General features: G+C 36.7%; 3 protein-coding genes across 3 annotated transcripts; 1 reads left to right on the top strand and 2 right to left on the bottom strand.

The window, feature by feature from the left end:
* Positions 1-10,916: 10,916 nt before the first annotated feature.
* Positions 10,917-14,537, top strand: LOC107219855 (serine/threonine-protein kinase tousled-like 2; the record flags this gene model as incomplete). Its single annotated transcript, XM_046737031.1, is given in 9 exon segments — positions 10,917-11,083; positions 11,942-12,034; positions 12,223-12,529; positions 12,532-12,683; positions 12,875-13,078; positions 13,280-13,371; positions 13,494-13,641; positions 13,746-13,857; positions 14,482-14,537. Coding segments are annotated over 9 exon segments (1,257 nt in total), but the record flags the coding sequence as incomplete, so codon positions are not given.
* A 5,479-nt stretch (positions 14,538-20,016) lies between these two features.
* On the bottom strand, positions 20,017-21,876 carry LOC124293955 (ATP-dependent DNA helicase pif1-like). Its single transcript, XM_046737030.1, has one exon. It carries the CDS (start codon positions 21,874-21,876, stop codon positions 20,017-20,019), a length of 1,860 nt encoding a protein of 619 aa, XP_046592986.1.
* An 8-nt stretch (positions 21,877-21,884) lies between these two features.
* LOC124293954 lies at positions 21,885-24,236 on the bottom strand. The gene has a single exon (XM_046737029.1). The coding sequence runs from the start codon at positions 24,234-24,236 to the stop codon at positions 21,885-21,887; it is 2,352 nt and encodes a 783-aa protein (XP_046592985.1).
* Between the last annotated feature and the right edge of the window lie 1,152 nt (positions 24,237-25,388).

Below are 25,388 nucleotides of genomic sequence, written 5' to 3'. Positions count from 1 at the left end.
AATTATTTTATTATTTTCTAAACAGCCTCAGGCAACAAAAACGTAACTTTTATCGAGACCAGTGGTCTCTCGAGAACAAGAATCAGCGGTTTTTTATTCGCTTACTTCGATTCTAACAAAATGTAATTAATGATATCTTATGCAATAACTTATAAATATTATGAGAACACGGTTGCTGCAAAGTCTTTTCTGCCCGATTTAATCGGCCGATTATAATACTTTGCAAATACCTGCGAGTCCTTTGACCAGCCCGCGGTATTTCTTATCGCGCTAATATCCAACCCCTTTGCCAAGGCAGCCGACGTAGACGCGTGCCTTGTACTGTGCGCCGTGAACTCAGGTCCTATGCCGCTCTTTGCCAACACTGACCGGATCCAACGACTTATTGTCTGGGTACTCGCCGATTTGAAGGGTTTTCTCGAAGTGATCAGTACGTTACTGCAATCGCCTCTGAGTGGTTTTGTTATTTCCAAATATCTCTTCAACGTGCTCGCTATGCACAGTCTAGGCTGTTCGCGAAAGTACGGCAATAACAAAAGTGGCTGGAAAGCCCCTGGTCTCGACGTTTTAATGATGTCCGAGATCCTTATCTCGAAGTCCTATGCCGAGTGAGAAATATTGTCAAGTCTCATAAGCGAGAAAGTTTGCACTCGATGAGCCGTACCTAAAGCTAACAGCGTAACTAATCTCTCTGACAATTGTTGATTGTTTAATGATTCGAGAGGATATAAGTTCGCAATGTACGTAAGTACGATGCCGACGTCCCATGTTTCGTCGTATCGAGGTTTCGTTGGTCTAAGCCGAAAAATCCCTTTAAAAAATCTACTGATAATCCGATCGTTAGTCATGTCGTTCGTCGATATTAACGAGATCGCCGATCGCGTCGCGTTTAATGTGCCATAGGAGGCTCCTGAACCGTATCTCATTTGCAGAAATTCGAGAATGCGGTTCGCGCTCGCTTTGTAAATGTCTGTTTCCGTCTCTCAACAGAAATTCGCCCATAGCTTAATAGGTCCTGAGTACTGCTTCCATGTACTCTGGGCGAGAGAAGCCAACAACGTCTCGATCACTGAGTCCGAGAATTTCTTGCGCGCGGCGGTAAGATTCGCCGACAATTTCCCGGCAATCAAAGCCAGTGATTTCTGTAATGGATGCTGGAGAGACCTACAAGGAGACAATAAAAGCCATTTAGCGGGAGCGAAGATCATCGGTTTCTCTACGAGAAGGTCCATAAATATAGGGAACCATGGTTGCGAAGGCCAATTCGGCACTATCGCAATCCCACAGGCGCGATCTGCGATAACTTTTCGAAGGAACCTGAGTACCAATGCGAACGGTGGAAATGCATAAAAATACTCCGATTTCCAGTTGATCGTGAACGCGTCAATAGCTAAGGCATCAGGATCTCTGTGCCACGAACAATAAGCTTGACATTTCGCGTTAATCCTGAATGCAAACAGGTCCAATTTTGGTTTGCCAAATTCCGAAATTACTTTCTCGTATGCCCAACTCGACAGTTCCCATTCCGTGTCTATATTCTTTATCCTCGACTCCCTATCGGCCTCGACGTTTTCCTTGGACGCTATGTAAGATGCGAAAATCCAAATTTTCCTACACTCGCACCATTGCCAAATCTCTTTTGCTATCCCGTGAAGTGCGGCATATTGAACTCCTCCCATTCGATTCACATATGCAATAGCTGTCGCATTATCGATTCTTAGTAAAATTTCGCAATCGTACAATTCGCTTGCAAAACATTTAAGGGCCATAAAGACGGCAATTAGTTCGAGTTGGTTAATGTGCAGCCCCCTTTCGGTGTCACTCCAAAAACCGTGTGTGCCTTCATTACAACAATACGCGCCCCAGCCCGCTTTTGACGCGTCCGAGTAAATCTCCTTAATAAATCGAAAACTTCTTATCGGACCAAATGACGTTGTAATATTTTGTTTCCACCAATCGAATTCGATCTGCAAATCTGCGGATAATTCGAGCTGTGCATCGTAATCCCCCCCGCTGACTAACAAGGCGAAGAACTTTTCTCGTTCGAATCTCTTGGTGTATAACCATCCATACTCAATTGCGCGACAACAGTCGACTAACTTCCCGATGAGGTGAGCGAATTCCCGAATTGTACAAAACTTGCGATGGCTAAAGTCGTCGATCACGGCTACCATTTTCTTTCTCTTGACTTCCGGTAGCTCCAATCTCATTTTTCGAGAGTTAATAACGAATCCTAAAAAAGTGCAATCTTTCTTGGGAATCAAGCTACTTTTTTGATAATTCACTATAAACCCTAGTGACTGCAGTTCTTTAATAGTGACTTCTACGTTTGTGCGACACGCGTTAAGATTCGAGCCGATGCAGAGGATATCGTCTAAGTAAATTGTCGAGATGAATCCTTTCCCTCGTAAATAATTCACTACCGGTTTTAGGATTTTTGTAAAAATATACGGCGCTGTGCATAGACCGAACGGGAGGCATACAAATTCGTACATTATATCCCCGAAAATGAATCTCAAATATTTCCGGCTTTCCACGTGCATAGATACCAAAAAATACGCATCTTGTAAATCTATGTTACACATAAAATCACCTCGCGAGATTAGTTTCGTCGCAGTTCTAATGTCCTCTAACTTGAAATGCTGCGTGACTATAAAGTTATTGAGCTTTTTCAAGTTTAACACGAATCTCATTTTTCCGTTTGATTTTGGTACTAAGAAATACGACGAAATAAATTGTCCCGGGCATGGCAAGCAGGGTCTGACTGCGCCCAGATCTAACAATTTGGCAATCGCCAGTTTCATATGTTCAAGATCAATCCCAGAATTGAGGTTTTGCTGAGGAGGCGTAAGAGATTGGTGTACTGACTGGTCAAATTCAATTTTGTACCCTCTTACACAGTTTAAAATGAATCGATCCCGCGTGATCTTTTCCCATTGGGGGAGAAACTTTTGCAGCCGCCCCGCTGCTTTATTTACCTTTAAGGCCTGTCCCGCGAGCGTTGGTACGAGCTCTGCTTGCGACTCTGGCTCCAAGCTCGTTGTTGATCTCGCTGTTGATACGACTGATTCGACTTCGGGACAAATTTGACAGTCTTCCTCGATCCTCTCTGGTTCGCGCCCGCCCGAGATCCCTCTCGATACGAGTTGGACGACGGGCCTTTCCAGTTTCCCGAATTCGAGTTACGAAGAGGCGCCTTGGGCACCGATGGTTGAGCCTTCAACTCCAAGCCCACCTTTTCGATCGACTTTGCCGTTTTTATTTTTCCGGGCAAATCCTCGCCGAATAAAAACGCGTCGGGCATAGTTTCGTCCAGAATTCCCTTGATCTTCTTGTCGAGAGACGGCGTAATGCACGATCTTCGTGTAATCGAGTCCAGACGAGAAGCGTGTGCCAGCAGTCGACCCGCGTCGGCAAGATACTCCAACAATTGATACTCGTCAATGCCGTCTTCCTTGGGGGTCAACAGCAACGAAATTCCAGCACCCAATGCGGCCATAGCTGAACCGCGAATATTTTGCGCATTTCTCAAGTATTTGTCTCGTTTCGTGGCCGACTCGAAGAGCGATGACGCTACTTCTGCGTTTAACACTGGCGCTTCCAAGCGACAATTGCCTGTTCGCGCATACTTTGACAACAACTCCTCTAGGTCGTCTTTCTTGAGTCCTTCGGCTATCCATTTTTCCCAATTTTGTGCCAAAGTTGAGTTTAGCTGTAATCCTGGCGCACCAGATTTTTCAAGGGCACCCAGGATACGCAGGGTCTCTTCGTCGAAAGCCTGTGCTGCGTCCTCTGTAGCCTGACTCTCAGCATCCGCTGGAGTTTGTCCTTCGGTATCTCGAGATGGATCAACCGATGCGACGGGGAGAATATTTCCCCCATTGTTGTCGTTCGTTGGTGACAAGCCTGCAATGGATTAACCTGCGATAAAGACAGCCTCTCGTATTTGTTACGCAAACGAGTCTCATTTCGCAACAGCCTCGTGATTGACAAAATTACTCTATCTTTGTTCGGCTAATGCCGTCGAGTTACGCGACCGTAACCTTGGGCCATCTGCCGATTCCTCCATACAGGGGAATCGTACAGTTCGACTCTAAGAAAATACTCTGAGAGATTTCCTTCGTACGGCCTGGGCCGCCGAGTCATGTGGCCATGATAAATGCGGAATATGCAATAATCATTCATTTTTGCGAATTACATTCACAATCGACTCAAGGCAGAACTCTGAGAGTCTGCCTTCGTACGGACAAAACCGCCGAGTCTGTGGCCCGCTATTTCCGCGAGCGACACCCGCTCAAACCTTTTTAGGTTTTGTTCGACCCGAGACAATTTCTGTGAACTTGTCTCCGCACGGCAAAGCCGCCCGGTCTACGGAAATAACGAAAGAAAAACAGAAGAAAATACCTTGACGACTTGTCGATGCCTCCTGATTGCCAGCAATTGTTTTCTTTGCAGCTCTACCCGAGGTGGGCACGCTCGTGTGCATAACCTCGCGTCTCGGGCTACTCGAGGTCGTATCTGAAGAGCTATCAGGCATCGCATCAACTATCTTCTTCAACTTTTTAAAGAACTTCTCGCTCTTATTCTCCTTACTCTTCTTCCTCTTGTGTGATTTTCCCATGATTTTTCTTGATTAATAAACTGGAACAATGCTCTAAACGTGCTACACTTTTACGCACGAAAAACGTTATGGCTTGGAGAAGGAACAACCGCAGCGCCAGGGGGCCAGGCGCTAATTTTTTTTTTTATAAGCTCTGAATATTCGTGACACTAACGTGAAGTAGACGGTACTACGATGTAATCTCGAAAACGAGACTCGTAATATAATTTGGAACATTTATACAATGGATTGTAACTTATTGAAATGTTTATAGAAAACACAGAGATAGATATATAATTAAATATTTAATTTCATATTCTTCATTCTACAAGGCTAATCATTCTTTAATTTCAGAAAAATTAATTATAGAGGTAAATTATTTTTTATATCATTATATTATTTAATTCAGTTTCCTCCATTTATATTCAATTATATTAATGTATCATTCGTGTAAATGTATAATTAATTTAATAAAATAATCTCAAATAAATTTATTATCTATATTACATTCATATATATTATATATTTGAATTTACCTCCTAAAAAAGGAAAATGTTGAAAAAAAAATTTTCACAGTCATTAAATTTCTCAAAAATGACCATAATTGTTAAAAAAATCCGTCGCATTTTTTCATTATTCGCTCACACAATAAATATGATAATAATATCATTCAATCAAAAAATGCCATTTGATGCACTTCATGGATTATAATTTGGAACATTTATACAATGGATTGTAACTTTTTAAAAAGTTTGAAGAAAACATACAGATGGATCTATGATTAGTTATTTGATTTCATATTTCTAATTTTTGAACATGAATTATAATAATGTAACATCTGTTTATATATATAATTAATTAAAACAAAAAAATGATAAATAAATTTATGATTCATATTTTATTTATACATTTCAAAATTTTCGGTTTACTTCTGAAAAAAAAAAATATGTTGAAAAAATTTTTACAATAATCAAAATTCTTAAAAATAACTGTAATTATTAAAAAAATCATATACATTTTTTCATTATTTGCTCACATTAATGATAATGGAAATATTTTTCCCTCAAAAAATGCCATTCGATGTACTTTATGGATTGTATTTCGGAACACGTATACAATGGATCGGAACTTATTAGGAAGTTTTAAGGAACCACACAGATCGATAAAAACTGAATCGTTTGATTTCATATTTTTCATACTCGAAAATTAATCACCCATGAATTTAGATCGGGAGATTTAGATTTAGAAAACCGGGATCGACTTCCGGGCGACACGCATTACCTCGTGCGCATCTTTGACCGTGCTTCTCACACGTCCTCACGGCCTAAAATCGACTGCCGGACGCCCTGCATTGCCTCCTGCTCCACACTGACGCTGCTCGTGTCAAGTCCCCACTGCCACGGATCGACTCTGGGACGACGCGCATTGCCTTTTGCTCGACCTCGACCGTTCTTGTGTCATGTACCCTCTTCCGCCGATCGACTCCGGGACGACGCGCATTGCCTTCTGCTCGACCTCGACCGTGCTCGTGTCAATTCCCCTTTGCCACTGATCGTACCAGGGACGACGCGTATTGCGTTTTGCTCGACCTCGACCGTTCTTGTGTCATGTACCCTCTTCCACCGATCGACTCAGGGACGACGCGAATTGCCTTTTGCACGACTTTGACCGTGATAGACCCTTGTCCTCGCGGCCTGTGATCGACTGCCGGACGCAATGCGGGGCGTCCCCGCGCATTTTTATGTAATTATTCAAAATAATTATTTTCTTATTTCATCAAATTATTTAACTTAATTACCTCCATTTATATTCAATTATATTAATGTATAATATATGTATATATGTATAAATAAATGTATTCATATTTGATTATATTGATGTATAATATACTCATATATATATATATATATATATATATATATATATATATATATATATATTTTAATTTTCAATTTACTTTCAAAAAAAGGGAAATACGAAAAAAAAAATTTTTTTTACAATAATTAAATTCATTAAAAATAAATATAATTATCAGAAGAATCCTATATATCATCCAATTATTTGCTCACATATCAATAAAAATAGAAATATCATTCATTAAGAAAATGACATTTAATTTACTTTATGAATTGTAATTTGGAACATTCACACAATGGATTAGAACCTATCATAAGGTTTAGAGAAAATATACAGATAGATCAATGATTATTTATTTAATTTCAAATTTTCAATTTTTAAAAATTAATTATTCTTCAATTTAAGAAAAATAATTTATTTAAATTAATTATTTTCTTACTTCATTAAATTATTCAACTTAATTACCTCCATTTATATTCAATTATATTAATGTATAATATATATATATATATATATTATAATTTTCAATTTACTTTTAAAAAAAGAGAAATTTAAAAAAAAAATTTTCTTTACATTTATTAAATTCATTAAAAATGAATATCATTATTAAAAAAATCCTAAATATTTTTCAACTATTTGCTCACATATTAATTAGAATAAAAATATTATTCATTAAGAAAATGACATTTAATTTACTTTATAAATTGTAATTTGGAACATTTATACAATCGATTAGAACTTATTACATGGTTTGAAGGAAACATACAGATAAATAAATGATCATTTATTGAATTTCATATTTTTAATTTTTAAAAATTAATTATTCTTCAATTTAGGAAAAATAATTTATTTAAATTAATTATTTTCTTATTTTGTTAAATTAATTAACTTAATTACCTCGATTTATATTCAATTATATTAATGTATAACAAATATATATATAAATAAATGTATTTATATTCAATTATAATATATATATATGTATATTATAATTTTTAATTCACTTTCAAAAAAAGAGAAATTTGAGAAAAAAAAATTTTTTTTACAATAATTAAATTCATTAAAAATAAATATGTTACGTGGGGTTGAGGGTGTACTGAGCGGTGGTAGTTAATGATTAATTGAATAATCAAGCTCCCTCGTAACGACAATGAATAATTATTAAATCTAAGAAAAGACCTACCTTTCGATAAGCCGGTAATTTGTAGGATCGTGTTGCTATAGTCCTGTACAGGTCTGTGAGGTTTGTTTAAATTGTTGAGGCAATTTTATAATGATGAAAATGGGAAAAAGGTCGTTCAAAATAAATGGTTCAATATGATTTAACCGGTAAAAGATGAAGTATATTCTGTTTCGATTTGGTGATTGAAATGTCTGGTAACAATCAATGGTGATGATGACATAAGAGCCGAAAGTAACAATTTATAAAGTGTTCGAGTTTATACAAATCCTGTGTTATTCTATTCTAAAGGATATTATTATTTGGTACCAGGAACATCTACTCTGAACGATGGTTATAACTAGTTGGTCGTGATTATTCGATATAGTATCTCTCTTTTTAGATTATCTTAAATCAATTATATATACTATTGTTAAGTCTTATTGGTTAATTCTTGGAAACAATAAGTATGATTTAATTGGGGGTAGTGAAGCTAGCCACCAATTCTAGACTTGCTTTTGAATGAATATTACTGAAGTAAATTTTGATTAAAAAGGTGAAACAAAAATTCGTTCAATTTCGAAGATTAACACTCGGATTGACTTAGCTTTAGGTGAATCAGTCGACGAGATTGAGAGCCGTCGGATCGTGTCGGTCTGCGTCGGTAGAATTCTGGACCAGGGGCCTCACCTCAAGTTTGCAAGAGTTGATCAATCGAACGATGTTGAACGTCGGTCACTTAGTCTCTGTGAATTTAGAATGATATCTTATTATCGCAAGCTTGAAAGTGTCAATTTCCTGATTTTGATGTATGTTAAAAATGATTCCAACGATTATTTATTCAAAACGATAGTGTAGTTATTATTATTATCACTTAAAATTACCTGATTCGGTTGAATCAGGGCCGAACTCAATTTAATTATGGAAAATGGAATGGCATAAAAATGTCTATTCGCGAAATGATGAGATTTAGTAAAGCACAGAAAAGATGGAAACGTAGAAGATAGTGAGTCTCTTGCAGCTAACAGAATAACTGAATGCTCGAATTTGACGAATTAGCGCGAGACTTTAGGTCGGTCACAACTAAGATTTTCCAAACGCTACTCTTGCTCGAGAGGGCTAATCCGGGTTGATGTCCACGCACTTCGCGACTTGATAGACGAAAGACGCAGCTTCTTGGGCCCGAGGGTCCAAGGAGCTGCAGTTGTAATGAGTTACAACGGTAATTAGCCAATGAGGTGCGAGGGCGACCTCCTGGTGCCCAAATCCACATGGTCAGCGTTACTTCTCGCTCTTCGACGGTGTTCCGACGATTCTCAATCTCGTCGGTGACACATTGAAGATATGAACAAAAGATATTTACATGCAATGTTCACACATTCATTCATACATTCCAATAAGTAATCTATTTTAATTTGGTGGTTCTAAAGGTAGTGGTTTATCCTAGTTATTGATTGTAGTTTTAACGTAAAAAGAGGGATATTTCCAGGCTGAGCGCTACTGATGCTAATTCAGCAGTCTCCTATCTCAGTTCTTGGTACCAGTTAAATAGAAGAAAGTTGAACCTTATACTAGGGATCATCGTTGGTCTCTACGTGACTTTTGCCAGGAGGGGTGGAACTCGCCGTTATTAGAATATGAGATTTTGATGAAATGATATCTGTGCATTGAAGAAATTAAAGAAATGAAATGAAATGGAATTTTGAAAAAGGTACGCCAAGGCGGTACGTCGGGGCGTAACAAATATAATCATTAAAAAAATCCTATATATTTTTTGATTATTTGCTCACATATTAATTAAAATAAAAATATTATTCATTAAGAAATGCCATTTAATTTACTTTATGAATTGTAATCTGGAACATTCATACAATGGATTAGAACTTATTATAAGGTTTGAAGAAAACATACGGATAGATGAATAATCAGTTATTCTATTCGAAATTTTTAATTTTCAAAATCTGATTATTTTTTAATTTAGGAAATATGATTCATTTTAATTATTTTTTTTCATATCACTGAATCATTTAATTTATTCGCCTACATTTCTAATCAATAATATTATTGTATAATTTGTATGTATATATAATTGATGAAATGAATTGAATGATAAATAAATTCATTATTCATGTTTTATTTATATATATATTATAATTTTTAATTAACTTCTAGAAGGAGGGAAATTAAAGAAGAAGAAAATTTTTACATGAATTAAATTTTTTGAAAATGAATATAATAATTAGAAAAATTCTTTGTATTTTTCAATTATTCGCTCACATATGAATTTTGATAAAAATGGCATTCATTAAAAAAATGCCATTCATTGTCCCTTATGGATTGTAATTTGGAACAATTATGCAATGGATTAAAACTTATTGAAATGTTTAAAGAAAACACAGAGATAGATATATAATTAGTTTATAAAGTTAATAAAGTTTGCACGTTTAGGATACTGAAAAATGTAATCTACTTTTTTGCAACTTATGTAAGTCGACTGGTGCAATTATTCCTTAAATTATCCCTGACAATCTGATTTACCGAGGTTCAGTCTGGGGCTTACATGTCGTAATGTGGGTTGGGAGGTGAAAAATAAAGTGAATTTTATTGTCAAGTACAACTTTCCAATGTACACGGATCTTTTTATAAGTATGATAAGAAATGTAAGAAAATCACTTGTTTTTGGGGAAAAAAAGTCAAAAAGTGCAAAATCTTGAGACCTTCAACATGCTTCTTCACAAGGGCGATAAACTCATTTGACGAAAATCGAATGTCGCAATGGCGAAACTACACGAATTAAAGTTCCAGTTGCTGCCCCATCCACCGTAATCTCTATATTTGACTTCTTCTGACTTCTTCCTATACCTAAACCTAAAATTCTAGCTCTGGGGAAAACAAATTTCGTCAAATGAGGAGATCATTACTGTTGTAAACGAGTTGGACCCAGTGTGCGGAGCTCAAAGTAGCCTACATTGAGAAATAAAGACGATTTTTCTTGAAAGAAAGTGATTTTCTTGCTTGCGCTTCGCCATACTTGTAAAACGATTTATGTGCATATTCCTTACCGGTGCTGCAAAACCAGTAGAAAATTATCAGATCGTTGTTCTTTCATTATTGAGCATGTTAATTTACCTTTCTCGTTCATCCATCAAATTAGTATTTGAATATCCTGGCTGCGTAATTTGTTAAATTTCGGGTCCGCGGTTTTTTTTTTTATCAGCTTCTTTCTGTTCTGTTATGCCAGCGATTGAGAAATAATTCTGTGGCTAATGCTCTGACCTGATCTTTTTATCATTCTGTACCCGCTGTCGCCGCAGCAATTGTTGTCGCCTCAAGTAACGACACCGAATTCTTCGGTGGCGGAATTTTCGTCGTTGATGCAGCCACCGCGACCCCATCCACAGCCTCCACCTCCCCCTCCGCCAGCCTCTACACAACCTGCAAGCTCGATGGGCAGCAAGCAGGTGCAGGTAAGGCCTACCAACCTTCCTAGGACAAGCCAGGTCAGGCAAGCGAAGACTAACACCTCAAATGTAAGCACCATTCGGTTGTTCCTGCAAGCACTTAACGAGAAAGGTCTGGTCTGTCTCTGTTGAGTGCAACGAGTATCCTTCTTCACTCATACGTCTAGTTGAGGAAAAAAATTTCCCCTCCATAATGATTAAAAATATTGTGGGTTTTGAGAAGAACAAATTTTTCTCGGAAGAAGCACTAGCTAAGTGTGTTAGCTAGACCTTCACCTTGTTGGGTGTCTGCAGAGACTTGAGCTAGCTTATTGCTGGCAAAAATCGCAACGTTGTTACAATTTGTCATCATAGAAATATGGGGGCTACCTTGTGATGGTATTAAACGCATCCATTTAATTGTCTTCATCTTTACAGTTAATGTTTTATTTTCTTTTTCTTTTCTCGGCCAACAGGTAACAATAAATTCTAAGTTTCATGTCGTTTTCTCCCTCTGCCTACATTTTTGGTGTTTTCTTTGCTGCCTGTGAGATATATTTCTACATCTTGTTTGAACTATATTTCACAAAGTAACAATTATTCTATCTTAATTCTGTAATATTCTATGAAATCAACATTTTGTCGAAAAGTACCACAAATCACACTTCCGACTTTCACCACTTTCTCAAAAACTAATTTCTGAGCCTGTTAAAAAGATTCGGAGTAATTATTTTCAAACATCGTTTCTCTGTTTTAATGTAATATGATTTTTTCGTAATGCAACAAGGTAGTAACTGCTATTTATGAAACTGTGCTGACAAATGTATCAAACGTTACATTGGTAAGAGGTCACGAATCTCTAAGGACTGTTTGCGTTATTTTCAGACGGAGCTCACTTGCCAGAGGATACAGGAATTTGAAACACAAGCGTCTTCAGATCTGGAGTTACGTAATAATAAAATTGACGAATTGAACCGAGTAAGTACAGTATCAAAGTTTTGTCGAACTATGAAGTCAATTGCTGAACACTTTATTTAACCTACAATTTTTTCACGTGTCAATTTATTCGCATAAAAAACAAGTAACTTTTACAGTTTACAACTAAATAACCATTCCTGTCTAGGATAACTTGATTGAGGTATTAACGGATTTTACACGTTTTCTAGACAACAGAGGAACTTAGGCATCAAATGGCTAATCAGCAGAAAGTGATTGAGCAGCACAAATCGCATATAAATAAGTGTATAGACGTTGTAAAGAAGTTATTAAAAGAAAAATCAAACATAGAAAAAAAAGAAGCTAGACAAAAGTGCATGCAAAATAGACTGAGGCTAGGTCAGTTTGTGACTCAGAGGGTAGGAGCAACTTTTCAAGAAAATTGGACGGACGGATACGCTTTTCAAGAATTGGCGCGACGGCAAGAAGAAATAACGTTGGAAAGAGAAGAAATTGATAAGCAGAAGAAATTGCTTCTGAAAAAAGGCCATCTAATAGTGAGACGGGACGGAAACGGAGCCAACCTCAACCTTCTTTGCATAATGGTACCGAAGCTACGTTTCTAAAGCCGGACGCTGTGCCAGGATCGTATACGTGGCAGGAATACTACGAGGCTAATGAAATACTCAAGGTAAGATAATTTACTGATGCTTTAAATGTGCCCCATCTTTTTCTTACGCTCTTTAAAATAAGGAGAATATTTTTAATCGTAAATAATAGTAAAAGCGTAACTCTCCAAGAACCTTCGTAAAATGTTAGAACTTTGTATTCATTCTTGTTTACTAATTGCTTGTTTTTCGCTTTCTCTGTTCTCTTTTTAAGCTGAGGCAAAGTGCACTGAAGAAAGAAGACGCAGATCTGCAACTCGAGATGGAGAAGCTTGAACGAGAACGTAACTTGCATATTAGAGAACTGAAACGTATACACAACGAGGACCAATCGCGCTTCAACTCTCATCCTGTACTCAACGAGCGATACCTTTTACTCATGCTATTAGGCAAAGGCGGCTTTAGCGAAGTCCATAAGGCAATAATTTGGACAGATTATATGAAAACGTGAAATACTATGTGTGAATGCACGCGTGCGTGGTATTCTAAATTGGAATTTTTTTTCTTTTCCATTATATCAGAAGTGTTGTTATCACTCACCACTTATTACGAACAATATTTACAGGAATTCAAGCTCCAATTATTAGACTTGTACCTGATCTGCTTATATCATTTACAGGCATTTGATCTGAAGGAACAACGCTACGTAGCGTGCAAGGTACATCAACTTAATAAAGACTGGAAAGAAGAGTAAAAAGGTAACTATATAAAGTGAGTACAATAATGGATGATCTGTTTTTCAAGATGAATGATATAATGTGACTCGGGAGTTTGTTCTAGAGAAAGGCTGTAATTAAACCAACCCACGCCACAAATATTTATTATTCTTTCAGGCACGCGCTGCGGGAATACAATATACACAAGGCACTAGATCATCCACGTGTTGTTAAATTGTACGACGTGTTTGAGATTGATGCCAACTCGTTCTGTACAGTGTTAGAGTACTGCGATGGTCATGATTTAGGCTTCTGCCTCAAACAGGTGAGTTGATCAGTCTTTGAGAAATACATCCGAATGTTTAAAAACACGTCTTGCATCTTCCATGTGCTGTATATTAAATTCATTTAAATCTATGTATTTATTAGCATAAAACTATACCGGAGAGGGAAGCGAAATCAATTGTCATGCAGGTTGTTTCTGCACTGAAGTACCTCAACGAAATAAAACCACCTGTCATTCACTACGACTTGAAACCAGGTAACAACTTGAAATTTTTTGACCACACAACAAATAAATAAGGAATGAAAATAAAAACCAAACGTTTAGTTCAAATTGCGAAATGCTGTACAATTTTTTGAATCTTATAAGGAAAAAGTTCCCACCTCCATACTGAATATTAACATGTGTATATTTGATCAGTAATCATTGGATTATCTCATTCGGATATAGTATACCTATATAGAGTTGACGTGAGATTCGACAAATCAAGGTTATCTGTGAGGCGAACGTTTTTTAATATTAAAAAATATTGAAATCTTATGGTAGCAGTTTATGGTCTTGATTGGAAAGTTTTTTCCTGTTTAGATTTGCGATATTCTTTGGACTGATAAACATATATATTGCCATGTCCACTCATTGCTTTTTTTTTATTTTTTTTTTATATATCATTTTTACTCGCCATTCAGATACAGAAATCTAACTCTCTACTCGCAGGTAATCACCCAAGTTCATGTAATTTGAGCTTTACATCTAGAAACAAAAAACGTGGAAACTTTGACCTGACGGTTATTGATTCCACACATCGCAGTCCCATCTTTTCAAATGCGTTTCTTCAATTTATTAGTTGTGATAATAATTTTGTATTCTGTCTTTTTATTATAGAAAATATTTTATTGACCGAAGGAAACGTGTGTGGCGAAATTAAAATAAACACAGAGATAGATATATAATTGAATATTTAATTTCATATTCTTGATTCTTCAAAGCTAATTATTCTTTAATTTCAGAAAAATTAATTATAGAGGTAAATTATTTTTCATATCATTGAATTATTTAATTCAGTTGCCTCCATTTATATTCGATTATATTAATGTATCATTCGTGTAAATATATAATTAATTTAATAAAATAATCACAAATGAATTTATTATCTATATTACATTCATATATATTATATATTTGAATTTACCTCCTAAAGAAGGAAAATGTTGGAAAAAAAATTTTTACAGTCATTAAATTTCTCAAAAATGACCATAATTGTTAAAAAAATCCGTCGCATTTTTTCATTATTCGCTCACACAATAATTATGATAATAATATCATTCAATCAAAAAATGCCATTTAATGTACTTCATGGATTATAATTTGGAACATTTACACAATGGATTGTAACTTATTGAAAAGTTTGAAGGAAACATACAGATGGATATATGATTAGTTATTTGATTTCATATTTCTAATTTTTGAACATGAGTTATAATAATGTAACACCTGTTTATATATATAATTAATTAAAATAAAAAAATGATAAATAAATTTATGATTCATATTTTATTTATACATTTCAAAATTTTCGGTTTACTTTTGGAAAAAAAAAATGTTGAAAAAATTTTTACAATAATCAGAATTCTTAAAAATAAGTGTAATTATTAAAAAAATCCTATACATTTTCTCATTATTCGCTCACTTTAATGATAATGGAAATATTATTCCCTCAAAAAATGCCATTCGATGTACTTTATGGATTGTATTTCGGAACATTTATACAATGGATTGGAACTTGTTAGGAAGTTTTAAGGAAACACACAGATCGATAAAAAATTAATCATTTGATTTCATATTTTTCATACTCGAAAATTAATCGCCCACTAATTTAGAAAAACGGGATCGACTTCCGGGCGATACGCATTACCACGTGCGCATCTTTGACCGTAATCGTCACACGTCCTCACGGCCTGAAATCAACTGCCGGACGCCCTGCATTGCCTCCTGCTCCACTCTGACGCTGCTCGTGTCAAGTCCCCACTGCCACGGATCGACTCTGGGACGACGCGCATTGCCTTTTGCTCGACCTCGACCGTTCTTATGTCATGTCCCTCTTCCGCCGATCGACTCCGGGACGACGCGCATTGCCTTTTGCTCGACCTCGACCGTGCTCGTGTCAATTCCCCTTTGCCACTGATCGTACCAGGGACGACGCGTATTGCCTTTTGCTCGACCTCGACCGTTCTTGTGTCATGTACCCTCTTCCACCGATCGACTCAGGGACGACGCGAATTGCCTTTCGCACGACTTTGACCGTGATAGTCCCATGTCCTCGCGGCCTGTGATCGACTGCCCGACGCAATGCGGGGCGTCCCCGCGCATTTTTATATAATTATTCAAAATAATTATTTTCTTATTTTATTAAATTATTTAACTTAATTACCTCCATTTATATTCAATTATATTGATGTATAATATATATATATAAAAAAATGTATTCATATTTGATTATATTAATGTACTAGGGGCTTCGCCCCTGCGCGCTTCGCGCGCCAACCCCATCTCGGCGCTACGCGCCTCGTTGTTCGGCGCTTCGCGCCTCACCATTTCCTTACGCATTGTCCAGTCGGTTGTTTCCGATCAACCCGACACTGCTATTGGCTCCCAATGTAGGTCTGCTCAGATTATTTTCGTAAACGAATCCACTCACATGTACAAAACTCCCGATGCCATGCAACCCCAATTGCATCCGGCGACTTATTTTGCTATAGTTATTATTTTCAGATTTTTTTACGTATATCTACGTATAGAGATATAGAGTCTACTGCGTCTGATTTATAAGTACAAATAATTGATATCAATCCTTTGTTTTTTCAAATAAATTTATTCAACATTTTTCATTCTAAATTTAGTTCGAAGTTGACTTCGAATTTCATTGATTGATGAAAAATTTCGATATTCGCTTTCGCTCGTCTGAGCTCAGAGTAGATTCAATTGTCTATTTGCGAGTTTCCCCAGAAACTATTTTAGCCCGAGTCAGTTCCCGTTCTCGTGAGGAAGAATCGAACATTTCTTTAGAGCTCCTCAGAACTATTCAGGAGGTTCATGAGGATTGGTTGATAAAACAAACCTTTTTTTCTTTATCAGCTCCGATCTTGGTTATTAATGCAGAAGCTACGGCTGATCAAGTTTTTAAAGATTTTTGTACTTTCTTGACATGCGTAGGTTAACCTATACTTACTTTATGAAGGAATAAAGCTAATTAAATGACAGACAAAAAAAAAGTAAAATAGATTTTCTATATTGGAATAACACAAAGATTACATGAAATTGTGTTTCAAAAATTGCTTTCTTGCAATCATTATTTTGTACAGCTGGTCTCCATTTTGTAGGTTCGATGCGGGGTAACGCTTTATTAGTCGAAATCGGGTTTCAGTCAGTTTGATTTTCTGCGTTGTACCTAATGCTTAGTTGGAATCGGGTTTCGGTCAACTTGATCTTCTGCGTTGTACCTAACAATCGCCCCGAGCGTTGCCCTATAATCAAAAGAGAATGATTTTTAAGATAGGCTTGATTTTTTACGGAATTATAATTGAATTATTTTTCATTAATTAACAAACTTTTCAAAGAGCTTACATTCGTTGTCATCAAGGCGAAGCAAGATGCGGGCACAGTTCCTTGAACCGTTAAGATCCCATTGCGCGGACCGATGTTGAGCCGTGAATACGTACTTTCTTCGGTCCGCGCAATGGGATCTTAACGGTCCAAGGAGCTTCGCCTATCTTGCTTCGCCTTCATGGTAACGAATGTAAGCTCTGAAAAGTTTATTAATTATTGAGAAATAATTCAATTCTATTTCGAAAGACCCGTAAAAGAACAAGCCTATCTTAAAAATCATTCTATTTTAATTATACGACAACACTCGGGGCGATTGTTAGGTACAACGCAGAAGATCAAGTTGACCGAAACCCGATTCCAACTAAGCATTAGGTACAACGTAGAAAATCAAACTGACAAAATGGAGACCAGTAGCACAAAATAATAATTGTAGGAAAGCAAATTTTGAAACACAATCTCTTCTTCTTTTACGGGTCTTTCAAAATAGAATTGAATTATTTCTCAATAGTTAATAAACTTTTTAAAGAGCTTACATTCGTTGCCATCAAGGCGGAGCAAGATGAGCGCAGCTCCTTGGAACGTTGAGATCCCATTGTGCGGACCGATGTTGAGCCGTGAATGTGGAGCCCTGGTCACATATCTTCTTCGGGCTCTTGGTCGGTTACCGTTTTTCTTCAAACGGCGTAGGCTTGTTGGCTTGTCTTTTATGGATCTTTCAAAATAGAATTGAATTATTTTTCATTAATTAACACACTTCTCAAAGAGCTTACATTCGTTGCCATCAAGGTGGAGCAAGATGCGGGCGCAGCTCCTTGGACCGTTGAGATCCCATTGTGCGGACTGATGTTGAGCTGTGAATACGGAGTCCTGGTCACGTACCTCCTTCGGGCTCTCAGTCGATTATCATTTTTCTTTGAACGATGTCGAGTTGTTGCACACATTATTGACCAATATTTAGAAGGGCTCTTGAGGGAATTGAAGAGTTGTGCAATTGTGTAATTGATTAGTCGAGGAGTTGAGGAGTTGGGGAGTATAGGATAGGCCCCGGCCGGCGTGCGTGCCGGCCGGAGAACAACAACGAACTGATGTCTTCAATAATCGAAGTTGTTTGTTTTGTATTGGTCTTTTGTTTTTCCATGAGTTTTGTTTCTTTCTAGAAACTTCTTCTCTTGAATCGAGTTTTGTGTTGGATAGGCTTTACACATAGATATACTGTGTCTGGTTTATAATGTACAAATAATTGATATCAATCCTTTTTTCTTTTCAAATAAATTTATTTTACATTTTTTACTTGAAATTTAGTTCGAAGTTGACCTCTTTCGTTTTTGGGACTTCGGGATGTTTTTGCTGTGGAATGATGAATTTTTTATCATTTTCTTTACATTTCCTTGTATAATTTTCATTTACCATACATAGACAGACCACTCTTCGTCGTTCGTCTCAAGCAACAGCTCCTCCTCTGCTGCTTCTGCTGCTGCGCACAGCAGATCATCTAATCCGTCATCTTGTTTTGGTAAAATAGGCGTTAAATTATTTGCTTAGGGATTCATACGTGTTTGACTGTATTTTCAAATGTCGATATTTTTTTCTTTCTTTGACAAATGATTGTATGTAAGTAATTATTTTTCCATTTTTAATGGCCAGCTGTAGAATTCACTGGTAATGATTCTCAAAAAGCGTCCGGCTCTTTGGTCTGCCGAGTTGAATTTGGATTTACATACTATTATATTATATCGATATGCTTCACCTGGTATTTTCTCGCTCGACCGCTGCAAAACATCGTCGCTGTCCTGTTTCGAGAAATTTTCATTAATTTTATCATACTGCTTACTTTGCTATTTATTCATTCATATTTCCAATGATATACTTACTTTGTTCGGCATGTTTGATTTAATTTATCTGTTTACAAAACAAAATATCACTAAACTGGGTAGCGCTCACCTATTCTTATTTTTTTGCTTCTTTTTATTAGCTACGGTGTTTCATTTGAACTGTCAAATGTCGGAATATAATTATTTGTAATTAATTTTGTTGTTGCATGTATAGGTATAATAGATATGTACTTATATATTTCTTTTATTTATCTAGAAATTTAATATGGTATGAATATCGTAGAAATATTTGCAATTTTACATCAACAAATTTGTACTTTTATCATTTTTTTATTTCTGATAATTTACATTTTTTTCTCACCTTCAACTCAGTCAATACATCCTTATATCTTTTTTATAATCTTACTATTTGTTTCCTAATTTCATAGGCTAACTTTTATTTTTTCACAAGTTTCTATTTCATTGTATGCGTTGCGGCTTTTTCACCAAATGACCGACACGTGTGAATTTACATCTGAATAATCACAAAATAAGAAAATACTTAGTGGAAATGATTTATGTATTTGAACATCCAATTACAAATCGCGATTGTTTAAATTTCCATACGTTGTGCTTTATTTCCTCTTTATCGTTTTATGCTGCTACCTATTTTTGCATCTTCTTGCTCCTCTTGGCTTTTCTTTCTCTTTTCTCTGTTGTCCATTTTTTCAGTGATTTTTATATTCTTGCTGGTTTTCCTTTCGTTGCTGATTCTGTATTCCTTTCATTTGTATTCTCTCCTCCTTTTTCTTTCACTTTCGCTTCTTTTCTCCTCTATACAGTACTTTTTTTTCCTTCTTCGTATGAGGTCCCGGTGGAGTTAGTAGAGGGGGTCAACCCCTCGGCCTCTCGAACTCCTATCACCTCCTGTGCATTTTTCTTTTAAGTTCATCCATGTTTATTTGTTCGTTTGTGACCTTGATGAATATACATTATGCAGTATTTATTCAATAATTTCCTTGTACACAATGTTCTTTATTGCATCTTCATTTTTTTTCAGTTGAATTTTTATACCTTTCTTCGACCTGCATCGTGACAATGCAACGTAGAGTTGACCATGTCCAAAGATTGGTCGGTCAATGAATATTCCCACGTGGTCAAAACTTTGTTCTTGTGATTTATTTATAGTTATTGCAAATGCCAACCTGACTGGAAACTGTCGCCTATGGAGGATAAATGGCATATCTGTGTCTCCCCGCGTATCTAATTTCATTCTTGGTATTTCTACTATTTGCCCTTTTCGTTCTCCGATTAGAAGTTCACCAATCAAAATTCTAGAGTGAATTTCTCTTACAACTAACCGTGTTCCATTGCATAAACCATCTGATATTGATAAATTTCGCAATGACATTACAATTGCTCCGACTTTCAGCTGTAGATTGTGTGGTGGTAAACTTGATGGCGTTAATCCATTTAAATACTCCATCGGATATCGCAGAATAGCTTCTTCGTCAAGTGCTGCATCTGCAGTATCAATTCCTTGTAATGTTGCGTAATCTATGTTTTTTGATTCGAATATACTGCCATCCATTCTGCGTAGTATCTCTGTATTTAACTGATTAACTTCGACATTCAATGGAGCTAAGATGGCTCTGTTTGTTAATTCATCAAGTGGCAAATTTCTTGGATATAAATCGTCTATTAAATTGTTGCTTTGTATTTCTTTCTCTGGTACAAACAACTCCACTTCTCCATTACCTATATTAAGTAACCACTCTGAAAACTTTGCGGCATCCTCCTTTGCTCGCATATTTTTTTTCAAGCTTAATTTTTCAAATATACTCCAAAGTGTAGAGTATTTAATTGTTTCCTCTATTATTTGTTGTTTACCTCCTCGTTTCACAATGGGTAAAACTTGTCTGAAGTCTCCACCTAGTGTTATAGTCTTCCCACCAAACGGTGATGCGTCTTCCATTATATCTTTTAACGTTCTGTCGATCAATTCTAAAGCAATTTTCGGTATCATCGAACATTCGTCCCATATAAATACATCTATACTTTGTATTTTTTTCTTCATCGTTGCATTTGTGAAAATTGTTCCTTCCTTTTGCAGTGTCAATGGTAATCCAAATGTTTTGTGCGCGGTTGTGCCATATGGTAGTAAGATGGCTGCTATACCTGTCCAAGCAACACATGCAACATTTTTTTTTTCAGATTTCAACATGTAGTACAATGCGTTGTATAAAAATGTTTTTCCTGTTCCTCCTGATCCATCGATGTAAAAGCATTTTTCTCGCTTTCTATCAGTACTTTTGTCATCCATAATATTATCAACAATTTGCGTATAAATTATTTTCTGATCGTTGTTTAATTGCTTCACCAGTTCATTGCCTTTCTTTGCAAAGGTTTCTATATTTTCCACTGTTATTTCGTCCGCTTCATTTTCGAAAATTATCTCCGGTATTGGTAAGTAAAAATCTGCACATGATCTTGCCTCAGCTCTGAGAAGATGCTCAATTGCACATAGTGCTCTATTTTCATGCTGATCCACGAAGTCTTCAGATAGTGCTTTCTTGTAAGTATTCCATAAATCTATCACGTTCGATGGCATTTCACCGATTAAATACCACACAAAAAAATGACGTAACCGTTTCGGCATAAGTATTGAAACAGCTTCGTCGAATATTTTGAAAGCTTCGTCATTTGTCGCAGTTAAACCCATATCCACTGCAGCCTCACTAAATGTATTCCATTCTTTCCCGTTTACAGTGCGTAAATCTATAAAACTCCTTGCATTTGTCGCATGTCCAAGGATTAGTTTGAGGTGAAATCTTTCGGAATCCCTTGGTGAAACATTTGTCATTCTACTAACTACTTGACATGCATATTTTCTTTTTTCCACGTTTTTGTTGCTTCTTGAAACGAATAGTAATCTGGCGTGTTCGCGTAAGTTATATTTCTTGCCATTTCATCTATGCTGTTCAATTCAAACCATGCAATAAGATGGGTTCTCCACTTTTTTTCATTTGTAGCGGCTTCGACTTCTCTACCTTCCTCAAACGTTGCGTATTGCTGCCCCGGTAGGTGTACAGGTAAGCGTGTGACGGCATGACTTCGTCCATGCATTGGCAGTTCTAGTATACGCCAAGCTGCTTCCATCGGTCCTACGTAACGCGAATCTACATAATCCTGTATTTCGTTGATTATTGGCTGACCATCACTCTCGCTGTTTGAATCAGTTATCTGTACTCTTGCACGATCATGTCCCTTGTGGATGTACTTGAAGACATACTTAATAGCCATTATTGACGCACAATATTCTACGTTCATGTGGCAGTCGTACTTTGCAAGTAGGTATGGATTGTGAGGCACAACCATGCTGTTGTCTACTTGGATATTTCTTCCTTCCACGCGGTTGCGGTAATAATTTATGTCTGTACTTTTTCCTCTGCGATACTTTGGAAAACCGCCACCGCTTATATCAGTATTTTCCACTAAGTCTTTCGGAAATTTCTTTGAGCATGACTTCGTTACCGAATTCCAGCATGGTATTTTGGATGTGTGAGGGCCGTGTAGCATGTGTGATGTGACAGATTGATATAGTTGTTGATGTATTCGTTTGTATGGTATTTCTGCAGATATAAAACTGTCAATTGCTTCTGGAGTCAAAAGTTTGTCATTGTTATTTAAGATAAATAGTATGTGAGCATGCGGTAAGCCTCTTTTCTGAAATTCAACTGTGTATACGTATCCTTCAATCTTTCCAAATACTGAACCGCTTTCGATTTCCTTTAGTGCCTGTTGTAGCCGCATGTTGAATATTCGACAAGCTATTGTTCGAATGTCGTTTACAGTGGTACCTGTAGGAAAATCTTTTAATACCGTACATATTTCCGGCCACTTAGGATTACATGTCATTGTAATGAATAAATCCGGTCGTCCAACTTTCCTTGTTATTGCCATTGCATCTTGGTACTGCTGTTGCATATGTCGCATGCTGCCGGAAAATGATGATGGTAAAATCATTTGGTTCCCAAGTCTTGTTCGGTCCGACGTATTCGCTTCACTATTTGATATGTGATCAGTGATTCCTTTGTAACATTCTACACGCAATTGCTTCTGATTATTTCTTAAAAACAATAAACGCTGCGATTCAATTTTGAGATATGCGTGAATCATATAGTGTTGTGTCAATCGTCCGCTCCGCAAAAACTGATTCTGTGCTTCGCCTCGACGTAAGGCCAATCGATGTCCATAGTATTGAACAGGAGAGATTTTCTTGTTTGTTCCTACGTGTTTCATATTATAGCTCCATCCTAAATCACCGCTCGGAAATAGTAATGGAAAAGTCATTGGATCAACGTGATGCGAATATCTCGGCACATATCCAACTGCACGGTCTTGTTTTGGAAATACTTGTACTTCTATATTTTCAGATACTGCCCCGTCATCTGAAACGATCAGAGCTGCTGGCTCACCACAAGTTGGCGCATTGTACCGCCGTCTATCGTCTTCCTTGAGTGCTATAAAGTTTAATCTCACCAGGCTTTCTCCCTTAACAAATCGCTCGTACGTTGTTTTAAAATTTGCTGCATAAGGATTGATATCTATTATTAGTCTACCAATAATTTCTAACAGATTTGCTCTTCTTGCATCATTTTCTCTCAGCGCTAGCTGAGTTTGTACGTCGTAGATGTAAATTTGTCCATATCTTGGTCGGTTATTGTTTGCGGTCTCTAAACTTGTAGATATTTTGTAACTCACATCCCCGATTATTTTCATCACATATGGTCCTGAATTCCCCAGATCTGCCACGGTACAATTAAATGATGCAAACGCAAACGCGTCATTATATGATCGTATATGTTGTCTGAAGTGTCTTGATACTTCGTCATTCCCTTCTCGCAGACGTTGAAGTACATCAGGATATTCCGTTAATGGTGGTAATGTTATTTTTCCTCCATGACAGCAATTATTTGCCACCCTTCCTGTTTCATATTTGAACCTTTCTGCATTGCAATGTTTACATTTTACGTTCATTTCACCCATGTGTAGTTGTTCTGCAGTTTTAAAAGTGCCTTTTTCAATATCCCCGTTGTAACGATGCTCAGCAATGATTGATTCACTGTTCATTGCTTCTACTCGTTCTCTGTTTCTGTCTAATTCCAACCTGTCTCTGCTATCTTCTATTGTTTGGCTGAATACACACAGTTCCTTCTCCATCGATTTCAACGTATCACTGTCACTTAATATTTCATCACAAACATGAATTTCCGACACGTTATTCTTGCTTATAAGTCGTCGACACACGTTTTCGTCTGTCGTTTCATCTCGTTGTCTCTTGCTAACCACTTCAATTCCTTCTATGCTTGCTTTTCTTTTTTTCATCAATCTAAGCTTCCATTCGTTGGTTGAAAATTGGTGTTCCTTCTCTATTGATATCGATCTATCTCCTTGACTTGCTGAATTATTTTTGCTACCACTCTGCCCGTTATTCTCCAAAATCACCTTCTTTATATTATTTTTTTCTCTATATTTGCGTTGCTGTTCACTCCGCAAAACACGTCTTTCTTTTGTGGTTAATATAGATCCTGGTCGTCCTCTTGCCTGGTTATAGGAATATTTGTTTATTATTATTCTCTGGCTTATTTGGTTATTCGCACTTACAATTTTATTTTCCTTTTTCTTTTGTGATACGTCCGACCATCCACCGTCTCCATCGCCTTGTCTGCTGGTTGAAACTCCTCCTTTCTGTTCGTTGGTTGAAAAGCCAGTATGATATTTTTTGTTCGCTTCCCTATATTTTCGCCGCTGTTCCCGTCGTCTAATTTTTCGCTCTTCTATGTCCATCACATTGGTTGGTCGTCCTCTTGATTTATTTTCCAAATCAATCATCACAATCGACTCTTCCAATTCTTCTACACCCTTCGTTGAATTATTTTTACTACCGCTCTGCCGGTTATTCTCCAAAATCACCTTCTTTATATTATTTTTTTCTCCACCTCTTTCTCTTGTCGTCAACATCGATCCTGGTCGTCCTCTCACCTAGTTATACGAATATTTGATGGATACTATTTTATGGCTTATTTGGTTCTTCTCACTTACAATTTTATTTTCCTCTTTCTTTTGTGATACTTCCGACCATCCACCATCTTCATCGCCTTGTCTGCTGCTTGAAACTCCTCCTTTCTCCATTGTCATCGTAAATCCTGGCTGTCCTTTTGACTGTTTGGTGATATATTTAGATTTACTTATTATTTGATTGTTACTTTTCATACTTATTACTCACTATCTGAATTTTATTTTGGATCTGCAAGACATCAAAGTGTCCACTGTCTCCGTCGCCGGTGAAGAGTAGCGAGAATTGTATTTCAT

The sequence above is a fragment of the Neodiprion lecontei genome, chromosome 4, assembly GCF_021901455.1.
Source record: "Neodiprion lecontei isolate iyNeoLeco1 chromosome 4, iyNeoLeco1.1, whole genome shotgun sequence".
In the NCBI taxonomy this organism is placed as follows: Eukaryota; Metazoa; Arthropoda; class Insecta; order Hymenoptera; family Diprionidae; genus Neodiprion; species Neodiprion lecontei.
This window is presented reverse-complemented; position numbering and strand designations above follow the sequence as displayed.

Coding starts and splice junctions, on each gene's coding strand:
- LOC124293954 (XM_046737029.1), bottom strand. CDS start 24,236: ATGGAGAAGGAACTGTGTGTATTCAGCCAAACAATAGAAGATAGCAGA.
- LOC124293955 (XM_046737030.1), bottom strand. CDS start 21,876: ATGACAAATGTTTCACCAAGGGATTCCGAAAGATTTCACCTCAAACTA.